We start from the raw sequence: 12131 nt of genomic DNA on the forward strand, positions 1-12131 counted from the left end.
AGCATGGGTTTAGTGTTGCTAAACTCTTGTAGTGTTTTCTTGTCTGTGAAATTCTTTATGTCTCCTTCTATCCTAAAGGATAGCCTTGCTGGATAAAGTATCCTAGGCTGCATCTTGTTTTCATTTAAGACTTTGAATATATCTTGCCACTCCCTTCTGGCCTGTAGTGTTTGTGTAGAGACATCAGCTGATAGCCTTATGGGGATTCCCTTGTAACTCACTCTTTGCTTCTCTCTTGCTGCCTTTAGGATCATTTCTTTATCCTTGACTCTGGCCATCTTGATTATGATATGTCTTGGTGTGGGTCTGTTTGGGTTCTTCCTGTTTGGGACCTTTTGAACTTCCTGTACTTGGGTATCTGAGTCCTCCTTTAAGTTTGGGAAGTTTTCAGTCATGATGTCTTCCCATACCTTTTCAATCCCCGTTGTTCTTTCTTCTCCTTCTGGGACCCCAATTTTGCTTAGATTTGCATGCTTTATATTATCCCTTAGGTCCCTTATGTTGTTTTCATTGGTTTTTATTTGTTTTTCTCTCAGCTGTTCTGATTGAGTGCCTTCTGTTGTCTTGTCTTCTAGGTCACTATTTCGTTCCTCTACATTATCTAGTTTGCTTTGTACAGCCTTTAGAGCAGCTCTCACCTCAGCCACTGAGTTTACCAATTCTACTTGGCTTTTCTTTATAGCTTCAACTTCATTTTTGACATATTTTGTATCTCTAAACACTGTCTCTTTTAGTTCCTTCAGTACTTTGATCACTCCTTTTTTGAAATCTTGATTTAGTAGGCTATTGATGTCTATTTCATTGATCGTTCTTTCAGGGGATTTCTCTTGTTCTTTTAATTGGGAGTGGTTTCTCTGCTTCTTCATCTTACTCATACCGCTCTGGCACTGTGGTTTATGGAGTATCAGTTATCTATTGTCGTCCTTACGCAGTTTATTTATCTATCTAATGCCTGTGTAGGAATAACACTTTAAAAAAAAAAGAGAGAGAAAAAGAGAATTTTAAAAGAAGGGAGATAAAAAGGTTTGAAAACAGTGTATAATGAATAATAGAAGAGCAAGTTGAAGCAGAATAGCAATCGGGTTGAGATGTCTTTTAAAAACCTTTAAAAAAGGAGAAAAGAGGGAAAAATGTATTTGAGGCCTGTGTATAATCAATAACAGGACATCAAAAGCAAGAGAAAAATGAAATGACGTGGATTTTTAAATTAATAATAGTAAAAATTTTTTTAATTTAAAAAGGATTAAAACTGGGAGTATATATAATTGTTTAAGAAGTAAAATTAAAAGGGTAATAGAAAATAGAACAGGTAAAAACAGATTAAAAAAAGAGGGGAGGGTGTTTTCCTAGAGACTGTGTGCTCTTAATGTGAAGTCTTTCTGTCTTCACCCTGTTTTGGAAGCTCAGCTTGCTGTTTCCAGAGGCCTTCTGTTGGCGCCTTCGTCTGTGCTGCTCCCAGTGCCTGTCGGCAAGCAGATCGCGCCCCCTCCCAACACTGGGTCAGGTGCAGCTCTCCTTTGCTGTGGGCGGGCTGGTCACTGCCCCTCCCGATGCTGCAGTTAGATGTTGCAGACTGGCCAGGTGGGAGGGCGGGTCGCACCCCCTTCCAGCACTGCGGTCAGGGGCTGCGTTCCTGCCGGGAAGGCAGGGGGCCTCCCGCCGTCTCCTGGTGCTGGTCGCTCCGCAGCTCTGTGCCACTGCGTGCTCTGTAGGCGGGCTCAGGGAAGACCGAGAAACAGCCCCGTCCCTGCTCTAGGCCAAAACCCAGCTCGTTGTTTGTCTTGGCGGAGCAAGTTCTCTGAGGGATCAGGACGGAAGGATCCCATCTGCCTCATGCTGTAGACAAGTCTCCCTCTGGCCTTTGAGGCTGCAAAGTCCCTAGGTGCGGATGCAGATTTCACCCCCGCCCCCGCCTGGGTGCTAAGTACCGGAGGATATGGCAGCTGTGCCTGATCCCCGCCTCTCTTCACCCAAAAACTTTCCACGGGTTTTCAGAGATGGGAGTATGCACCCATCCCCCCAGGGCACATCAGCCGTGTTGTTTTATGGAGGGCCCAGGTTTTTCTGCCCTGTGCACTCACACCAATGGTGCGCAGCTCCCTACAGTCCCCGGGGCTGCCTCAGCGCAGCCGCCCCTGTTCTCCACCCCGCTCAGGTGGCCTGGCTCAGCCGTGTCTCGGGCTGGGTGTCGCGGGGACCCTCTGTGTCCGTTTAACTTAGTTCTGTCGGTCAAGGGCTGCTTTGTACAGATCCGAGCCTCAGAGGCTCCCCCTCCGTCCCACTGGCCTCTCGGTTGGAGAGGGGAGACCCAGTGAATGAGCGGCAGTCCTTTGCCTCTCCCTCCTTCCCCGCGGGACCCGTCTTGCTCTGCTTTGCCTTTTTGTCTTTCTTTTTTCCTTTTCTCCTACCAGATTTTTGGCATCTCTGTCTTTTGAAGAGGACAATGTTCTGTCGGAGTTCCGCAGGTGCTCTGGTTGGCTGAGTGGGTCTGTGGATGTGAGTCTTGGTGTATTTGTGGGAGAGGGTGAGCTACGTGCGTCCTTCTACTCCGCCATCTTGGCCTCCCCTCCCATCTTTAACTTCTTTTATCAATGTTCCATAGTTCTCAGCATATGTCTTTCACCTCCTTGGTCAAATTTATTCTCAAGTATTTTATTTTTTCGATGCAATTTTAAAAGGGATTCTTTTTTAACTTTCCTTTACTGATATTTCATTCTTGTTGTAAAGAAATGCAACAGATTTCTGTATATTAATCTTCTATCCTGCTACCTTACTGGATTCACTTATCAGCTCTAGTAGTTTTTGTGTGGAGTCTTTTGGATTTTCTATATATAGTATCATGTCATCTGCATATAATGACAATTTTACTTCTTCCCTTCCAATCGGGATACTTTTATTTCTTTTTCTTGATTGTTTGCTGTGCCTAGAACTTCCAATACTATGTTGAATAGAAGTTATGAGAGTGGGCATCCTGTCTTGTTCCAGATTTTATCAGGAAGGCTTTTAGCCTTTCACCATTGAGTATTATGTTGGCTGTGGGTTTGCCATAAATAGCTTTTATTGTGTTAAGATATGTTCCCTCTATGTCTGTACCCACTTTGCTAAGAATTTTATCATGAATCGATGTTGAAATTTATCAATTGCCTTTTTTCCATCTATTGAGATGATCATGTCATTTTTTTCCTTTCTCTTGTTGATGTGGCGTATCACATTGATTTGCCTGTGTTGAAGCATCCTCTTGACCTTGGGATGAATCCAACTTTATCGTAGTGTATGATCTTTTTTTGTGTTGTTGGACTCAGTTTGCTAATATTTTGTTGAGAATTTTTGCATCTACATTCATTTATTTTCTTTTTTGGTAGTGTCTTTGGTTTTGGTATCAGGGTGATTGTGGCTTCATAAAATGAGTTTGGGAGTGTTCCCTTCTCTTCAGTCTTTTGGAAGAGTTTGAGAAGGATCAGTTTAAGTTCTTTGTATGTTTGATAGAATTCCCCAGTGAAGCCATCGAGTCCTGGACTTTTGTTTGCAGGTATTTTTTTTATTATAGATTCTATTTCACTTCTATCAATTGGTCTGTTCACATTAATTATTTCTTCTTGATTCAATTTTGGTGGACTGTATGCTTCTAGAAACTTGTTTGGTTTTATTGATTTTTTTCTATTTTTTAAAAATTTCCATGTTATTTATTTTCTCCCTGATTTTTATTATTTCTTTTTTTCTGCTGACTTTAGGTTTTGTTTGTTCTTCTTCTTCTGATTCTTTTTGGTGGTAAGTTAGTTTGTTTATTTGAGATTTTTCTTGTTTTTTGTGGAAGACCTGTATTGCTATAAACCTCCCACTAAGGACTGCTTTTGCTGCACCCCATAGATTTTGTGTAGTTGTGTTTTCATTGTCATTTGTCTGAAGGTATTTTTTAATTTCATCTTTGATTTCATCATTGACACATTGGTTTTTGAGAAGCATAATGTTCAGTTTCCATGTAACTGTTTTTTTTTTCCTTGTTTCTCTTTCTGTGGTTGATTTCTAGTTTCATGCCATTGTGATCAGAAAAGATGCTTGAAGTAATTTTTATCCTCTTTAATTTGTTGAAGCATGTTTTATGTCCTGGTATGTGACCTGTCCTGGGCAATGTTCCATGCACACTTGAAAAGAACGTGTATTGTTTTGGATGTAATGTCCTGAAAATACCAATTAATTCTAACTATTCTGTTGGTCATTTAGGATCTTTGTTGCCTTATTGATTTTTTTTTTGCCTGGAAGATCTGTCCATTGATGTGAGTGAGGTGTTAAAGTGTTCTACTACTATTTTGTTCCCATCAGTTTCTCCCTTTATGTCTGTTAGTATTTGTTTTATGTATTTAGTCGTTCCTATATGGGTGCATATATGTTAATGAGTATAATATCCTTTTCTTGTGCTGCTCCTTTTATCATTATATAGCATCCTTCTTCATCTTTATGGTCTTTGTTTTGAAGTCTGTTTTGTCTGATATGAGTATTGCCACTCCCACTTTCTTGTCGTTTCCGTTTGCATGAAATATCTTTTTCCATCCACTCACTTTTAATCTATGTGTGTCCTTTGCCCTAAAGTGGGTCTCTTTTAGGCAGCATATTGTGGGCTTTTGTTTTATTATCTAACCTGCCACTCTATGTCTTTAGACTGGAGTATTAGTCCATTGACATTTAAGGTAATTATTGATAGATATGTATTTATTGCCATTTTAAACCTTGTTTTCCGGTTGATTTTGTATTTCTTCTATGTTCCTTTTTTTTCTTTTGATTTTCCTTCTGTGATTTGATGATTTTCTTTTGTATTATGTGTATGTTCTTTTTGGTTTTTGTGACTCTGTTTATGTTTTTGATTTGTGGTTACCCCATTTTTGAATTATGTTAACCCATTACTACATCTGCTTGCTTTAGTCTGGTAGATATCGGCTCAAACACATTCTTTAAAAAAAAAGGGGGGGGAATCTGCATTTTCTTGCTCCGTTCTCCCACATTTTATTATTTTGATGTCCTTTTTTACATCTTCATGTTTATTCTTTTGCTGTTCATTGTAGTTATTGCATTTCCAATTGTGATTTTCTCGTTTCTATAGCTTCTCTTCTAATTAGAGAAGATCTTTCAATTGTTCTTTTAGGATAGGTTTAGTATTGCTGTGTTCTTTTAATTTTTGCTTGTTTGAGAAATCCTTTTTTTTCTGAAAACAAGTTTTATTTAAATAAGTGTTTAAATACATTACATAATATTAAAACTGAAGAAAAAAATCCCCAAAACCAGTTTGTTACTTCACATGGCATTGGGCAGCCGTTGCTAGTAAATTGCAAGCTCTACAGCTACATGACTGATACATCCCTTTGAAATTTGCTCCCTTGTCAAAAGTTTAACTCTGATAGAAGGTGGGCCTCACATTCTAGTTTGGACATCGATTAGCTAGGATATGTCTGTTCAAAAAGACCTTGGTGGCAAGCCACACATCCTGTCACCTCACTAGAGGTTAGGAGGCTGCTCTAAGTCTGCTCAGCTGGTCATGCTGGAGACATCAGGGGATCTTTCCCTGACAACCAAAGGCTCCATCTAACAGTACAGCTGCCATTGCTGCCTTACCCCACCCTTTTCTCTCAGCTTCACTGAGGGCTGTTCAGGTGGTGACATTCTCTTAGGGCAGGGAACTCTGTGAAGGGACTGCTGAGCAGCTTGTGACCATACATAGCCATCTGTGATCTTGGGGCTCTGGACTTGGCTGAAACATCATATTTTTGCTTTGTTTCAGGCTAGACACTGTCAGGCACCTGCTACTTGATCTCTGTTTAAATGAGGGACTTCAAGACTAGACAGCATGTCTCTTTTCAGTTTATTGCATGAAGGAGTTACACTAGTCCAAGTTAAAAGCAGACCCTGAATAGTTACATTATGTAAACTTTGAGGTTTTTAAACTTGTGACAAGGGACAGAAGGGAAATTCTACTCATTGCAAGGAAATACTTAAGCTTCAGTGAGCCAGAAGCACTTAAAACCCATGAACCTTCAGCTGGTCGTCTTTAGCCAGTCCAGTCTTTACGAGAAACTGGCATGTGTTCTTGTGCTGGTCACCTTGTAGCTGAATCACTTCTCCATATTCTGGATGCTCAATTACAGTACCATTACAGGCAAATTTCTTCTCAAACGCCTTCACTAGTTTCTTTTTATCATAATCATCAGTGATCCCTTGGACAGTGGTAAGGGTTTTCCTGCCATTTCTTTGTTGAATTCTTATGTGGATATAATCCTCAGTGCCAGCAGGAAGCAGATCATCACCCTTACTTGCATCAGCAAAGGGGCCAAAAGAGTGGAGGTTCTGGATAGCGGACATACAACACGATTCCTTTTCCTCAGTGGAAATGGCCTACAGAAGGCAGCAGCAGGAGAAGGTGGGTGGGAGGACGAAACGTCAGGAAGTGAGGGGGCTCAAGGGGGAGGCTGCTGATCCTCAGCGGTGGCTCAGTGACTGGCGCTGTCTGAGAAATTCTTCATCTCTCCTATTCTAAATGACAATCTTGCTTGATAGAGTATCCTAGGTTGCAGGTTTTTCATCTCAAGACTTTGAAGAGATCTTGCCCCTCCCTTCTGGCCTGCAACGTTTCTGTAGAAAAATCAACTGATAGCCTTATGGGGGCTCCCTTGTAACTAACTCTTTGTTTTCCTCTTGCTGCCTTTAAAATCTTCTCTTTAATCTTTAACTTTTACCGTTTTAACTATAACATATCTTGGTTCGGGTCTGTTTGAATTCATCTTGTTTGGGAACCTCTGTGCTTCCTGTACTTGGATAGCTGTTTCCTTCTTTAGATTTGGGAAATTTTCAGCTGTAAGTTCTTCAAAAAACGTTTTTGGTCTCCTTTTCTCTTTATTTTCCTTCTGTGACCCCTATTATGTGTAGATTGGCAGGCTTTATATTATCCCACAGGTCTCTTATACTGCTTTCATTTTTTTCATTTGTTTTTTTATCTGCTGTTCTATTTGCGTAATTTCCATTATTCTATCTTCTAGATCACTTATTTGTTCTTCTGCGTTATTTAGTCTGCTGTTTATTGCCTTTAGCTCTACTTTCATTTTGGTAAATGAGCTTTGATTTTAATTGGTTCCTCTTTATAGTTTTTGGTTCCTTTTTACAGTTATCTGCATTTCTATCAATAGCTTTTCTTAATTCCCTTGGTATTTTATTATCTCCTTTTGAACTCAAGATTTGGTACACTAGAGAGGTCTATTTCATTGCTTGTTATTTCACAGGATTTCTCTTGTTCTCTTAATTGGGAGTGGTTCCTCTGCTTCATTCTACTTATACTTCTCTGACTATGAATTTAGGAGTAACAGTTATCTACTGTGACCTTGCAGGGCTGTTTTTATATTGTATTGTCACTGTGTAACCTGAGTGCTTCTAATATATTTGTTATGAGGGCTGCTTTTAGTATGGATGGCTGCTACATCTTTCCTCCATGTGTGCTGGCTGTTATCCCCTTGATAGAGGGTGTGATTGATGTTATGGCGACCAGAGTCTACACTGAATATTGTGTGGGGTCTCTTCTTTGCTCTGTGGTTGTCATAGCCCTCTTGGGGGCCAGGTCTGACTCCTAGTTTTTGGAGTGGAAGCCCCTAGATCCACTTCTGAGCTGTAGTGTGAGGTAGGTGGGACCGGAGCACTTTCACTAGAGAAGAGCCACTGAGTATTCCTCCACAGGCAATGTCTACCAGGAAGCTCCCTCTATGGTGTTGCCTGTCATTCATTGTAGGGGCTCACAAGATAACACTTTGGAGCTGCCCTTGGCCCTGCCTCAGCCATGGGAATTTTTCCAACAGTATTTGCTCACTTCATGTCTCTGTGTCACATTTTAATAATTCTCACAGTATTTCAAACATTTTCATTATTATATTTCTTATGGTGATCTGTGATCAGTGATCTCTGATGTTACTGCTACAATTTGCTGAAGGCTCAGATGATGGTTAGCATTTTTTAGCAACTAAGTATTTTTAAATTATTTCTTGTATTTTCTTTTGAGGGGGAGATAATTAGGTTTATTTATTTGTCTGTTTAATGGGGATTAAACCCAGGACCTCACACATGGTCTGCACATATTCTACCAGTAAGCTGTACCCTCCCCCATAACTATTTTTTGATTAAGGCATCTACATTGTTTTTTAGACATAATGCTATTACACACTTAGTAGACTACCGTACAGCATAGACATAAGTATTATATGCACTGTGAAACCAAAATAATTCATGTGACTCACTTAATTGTGATATTTGCTTTATTGCAGTGGTCTGGAACTGAACCTGCAATATTTCTGAGATATTACTGTAATCTTAATCTCATGCTGTATTGTTTTAGAAATGTTTTATTTATAAAGGATCTTATGCTAGTTTACAGAAGCATTCCTCTCTTGTGGAAGATTTGATTTATTTTCACTTTGTGTCTTTTGTGAATAATGCCTTCATAGTAGAGGCATTATACAGTATAGAGATAAAATTGTGGGTTCTAGAACCACCCTTCCTGGGTTTAAGTCCCAACTCTTACAACTTAATAGCTATGTAATTCTGGGAAAATTATTTAAGTTATCTATACTTCAGTTTCCTCATTTTAATGTAAATATTATGATGGTGTATAATTTCACTGATGTAAGGATTAAATGAGTTAATAATTGTAAAGTGCTTAAAAATGGTGCCTGGGACATAGTAAGTACTTAATAAATATGGGCTATTATTATGGTTAATAGGTATATTTGTGAATCTAGAATATAACTTCTTTTGAATTATTTCCCTAGTATAAACTTTCAGGATGAGATTGCTCCATCAAAGAATGAAGACATCTTTATATCCCTTTGTCATCTGTGGTCATTTTTTTTTAAATTGAAGTATGGTGAGTTATAATGTGTCAGTTTCTGGTGTACAGCATAATGTCCCAGTTATGTGTGTGTGTGTATATATATATACTTAGTTGCTAAAAAATATATATACACACACACACATATATTCATTTTTATATGATTTTTCCATCTATGGTCATTGTTTTTCAGAGGATGATAGCAGTTTGTTCTGTACAATTTATAAATACAACCTATCAATGTAATGTGTGTACGTATCACATATATATTACATTGTATATATATACACATATATAAAAATATATATGTATATATTTGGTGTGTCTCTATATATGAATGCATATCAATGTGGTTTAGGTGATAAGTGTATACAAGACTGTGACCTTGTTAAGTCTGTTATGTTTACTGTTACAGTGCCTTGATCAATACTCTTTGCAGGTGGTTGTTGGTAAATGAAAGTAAGTTACTTTTGAAAGATTTTGTCAAAGAAATATTCTAAATCTTATGTGTCTTTTTTTCTTTTTGATAGATTGAAGCCATGGCCATTCTTTTTGCTGTTGTTGCCAGGGGGACCACTATCCTTGCCAAACATGCTTGGTGTGGAGGAAACTTCCTGGAGGTGACAGAGCAGATTTTGGCTAAGATACCTTCTGAAAATAACAAATTAACGTACTCACATGGCAAGTGAGTTCTGCTCTGTATGGGTAGAGGGTGAAAGAAGTAAATTATATTATTATAATCAGAACAGTAGAAAACTAGAAAGCAAGCTTCTCTGTAGATAATTTGAGTAAGCTGGCAGAACAGTAATCTTTACCAACTTAGAAAATGTCTGGTTCTATTAATTATAAGTTTAACTAGAAATTATTTTATTCTGTCATCAAAGTATACTAATATTTTAAAGAAAGATATGGACATGTTATATGTAAAAGTGACTTTGCTGTAAATCTCTAGTATATGTGAAACTTGACACAGTTAAGATAAATAATTATTTTTGTTTATTCTTTCAGTAAATATTTACTGAGGACCTATTGCCAGGCACTTTGCTTGGTGCTGGGGATACAGGAAATTACTCAGTATTTGCTCTCATAGAAATTGTAGTTTAATGAGGGAGACAATCAAATCCATAGGTAATAACAATAGAGGGTGGAAGGTAGTGGATAAGGAGATGGTATTCCAGGTAGAAGGAATAGCTAGTAGAAAAGTATGGAGGTATGAGATCGTAGGGCATATTTAGCAAACTGCATGTGGTTCTCTGTGACTAATGCCCATCGTGGTGAAAACAAAGCTAGAGAGAGGGACAGAAGAGAAGTCATGTAAGGCCTCATAGGCTATGTTAAGGGATTGTACTTTACCCTATGGGCAGTGGGGTGGCATTGAAGGTTTTCAGCTGGGGTGTGACATGGTGAGGTTTTGCTTTAGAAAGATCACTCTTGTGGCTGGTTGTAGAATGAATTGGAGGGCATAGATGGGAAATCTTAGTAATCATATAAAAAATGCCTCGACCTTCCTCCTCAATTCTTAAAAAAAAACAAAACTCTGTTACCTAATTCATCCTAATTTCCTTAGACCTTCTCTCAGAAGGAGGTTTGTATTGGTTTCCGGGGTTAACTCCTTATATAACTTAGGATCCAGTCTAAACTACTGTAACAGAGAGAACCAAAAATACAGTGTTAATTTAAATGAGATAGTCCAGAGAGTAGTACTTTGGGGCTGGTGGAGTGGCTCTGCCATTTTCAATTAGTGCATACCAACTTTGGCCAAGGCAGCTCCTTCGGTTCTTGTCACCTCCCTGTGCTTTTAAAGTGCCCCAGTAATTTTAAAAGCAAAGCCCAAAAGTGGCCTGACATTGTATTGTTCACTGCATAGTCATGTAGGTAACCTAGCCTGAACTTAGGCTAGGATTTGTCATTTCTAGTTGTGCTAGATATACTCAGCTAAAACTCTGTTACTCTGGAAGAAGTTGTAGGATGTCAGGAGACAACTTGCAGTCTTCCAGTCTCCTCTTCTGGGCCACCAAAATATTTGTGTGTACTCTTCTTCTAAAACATAGAACACATCTCCTATCTGCAGGAGGTGGCCCCAAAGACTCATCTGGTCACTGTGTCCAGCTCCAAGTCCCAAAGTCTGGGTGATACACAGTCCTCTCCATCATGCCCAGGGGTGGCCCCTGTGGCCCACTGACCATATACTAAAAGACAAGTCATATGGTCTCCCAGTTTCATCAGCCCAACCCAATAGACAGTGGTCGAATAAGAACATCACCAAGTGGAACTCATAAACTCTGATTTAGAAAAGGGAAGAATAAGAAACACTTAGAAGTCACTGCTTTCTGGTAATATTCAAATAACTACTCCACAGCGATTTCAGAGACTCCTGTTCTGACCTGGGAGTGGCTAATGGTTATGCTTTATTGGAGGAAATTCCTTATCTTTTCTCCCTGAATTTATTCTCCAGGAGGCTCTTCCTGGTGCATTATCCTCTGTGACCAAATCCAAAATGGGTGTCAGAAAGTGTGTCATCTTTGGGAACTATACAGATTTTTTACTCTGCTACTTGATGGTATAGTTTAGGGGCTGAGAAGATGCCTTGGGGTTAAATGACCTCAATTTCTTGTGAGTATGGTTTTAGGGTTTCTTCAAAAACTTAACTGGGCTTACAATTGTTGTGTCTCCAGTCAGTTCCCAGGAAAATGCTCGGGGAAAGCACATGTAACCGTTTTAGAGGCAAGACTTGGAAGTAGGGCATATACCTTCCACTCACATTTTATCAGTCAGAACTTAGTCACACTTCCCTACAAGGGAAGCTAGAATATGTAATGCAATGAAAATGTGGTTATAGAGCAAGAAAGCGACGTTATCCAGCTGCTATGTCTTTCCACCCACATCCTGATGCAGCCCTACCTGGTATCCTTTGGAGTAAGTCTCTATCACTGAGTTGTTGTTTTTTACTTTTTAACCTGCCTTGGTTCATTTTCTGTAATCATGTTCCATCATCCCAATCAAAAATATCTTTTATTACTGTACACCAAAAGAAAAAGTCCCATTTTACAGTATGACAGTCATCCCCCCACTCCCAAATCTGACCTTCCTCTTGCTGTTTCTTTCTTCTGTAATGCCATCACCAGTCATTCAGTTGGCTAAACGTAAAACTTCAGAATCATATTTGACTTCTTTGCCAAATCCTTGTTATTCTCCTACAAGAAGTATTTCAGTCTCCTCTATCCTCACTTGTCATAGTGTTAGTTCAGACCTTCACTGTTCTCATTTCTAATAACTT

At 39.1% G+C, this 12131-nt stretch overlaps 1 protein-coding gene and 1 pseudogene across 3 annotated transcripts in view; one reads left to right on the forward strand and one right to left on the reverse strand.

The window, feature by feature from the left end:
• The window catches only part of VAMP7 (vesicle associated membrane protein 7), a 62547-nt gene that overhangs the window by 11944 nt on the left and 38472 nt on the right, over positions 1-12131 (forward strand). For 2 of the 3 annotated variants that reach the window (XM_074360007.1, XM_010967101.3), the window contains exon 2: positions 9385-9539. In XM_074360007.1, the coding sequence (XP_074216108.1) occupies positions 9394-9539 (146 nt within the window). In that variant the 5' untranslated portion in view covers positions 9385-9393. The remainder of the gene's footprint in view (positions 1-9384; positions 9540-12131) is intronic. The other variant, XM_045504403.2, reaches the window with a different exon arrangement.
• On the reverse strand, positions 1314-9376 carry LOC105078537 (eukaryotic translation initiation factor 1 pseudogene; annotated as a pseudogene).

The sequence above is a fragment of the Camelus bactrianus genome, chromosome X (genome assembly GCF_048773025.1).
Source record: "Camelus bactrianus isolate YW-2024 breed Bactrian camel chromosome X, ASM4877302v1, whole genome shotgun sequence".
NCBI classification, from domain to species: Eukaryota; Metazoa; Chordata; class Mammalia; order Artiodactyla; family Camelidae; genus Camelus; species Camelus bactrianus.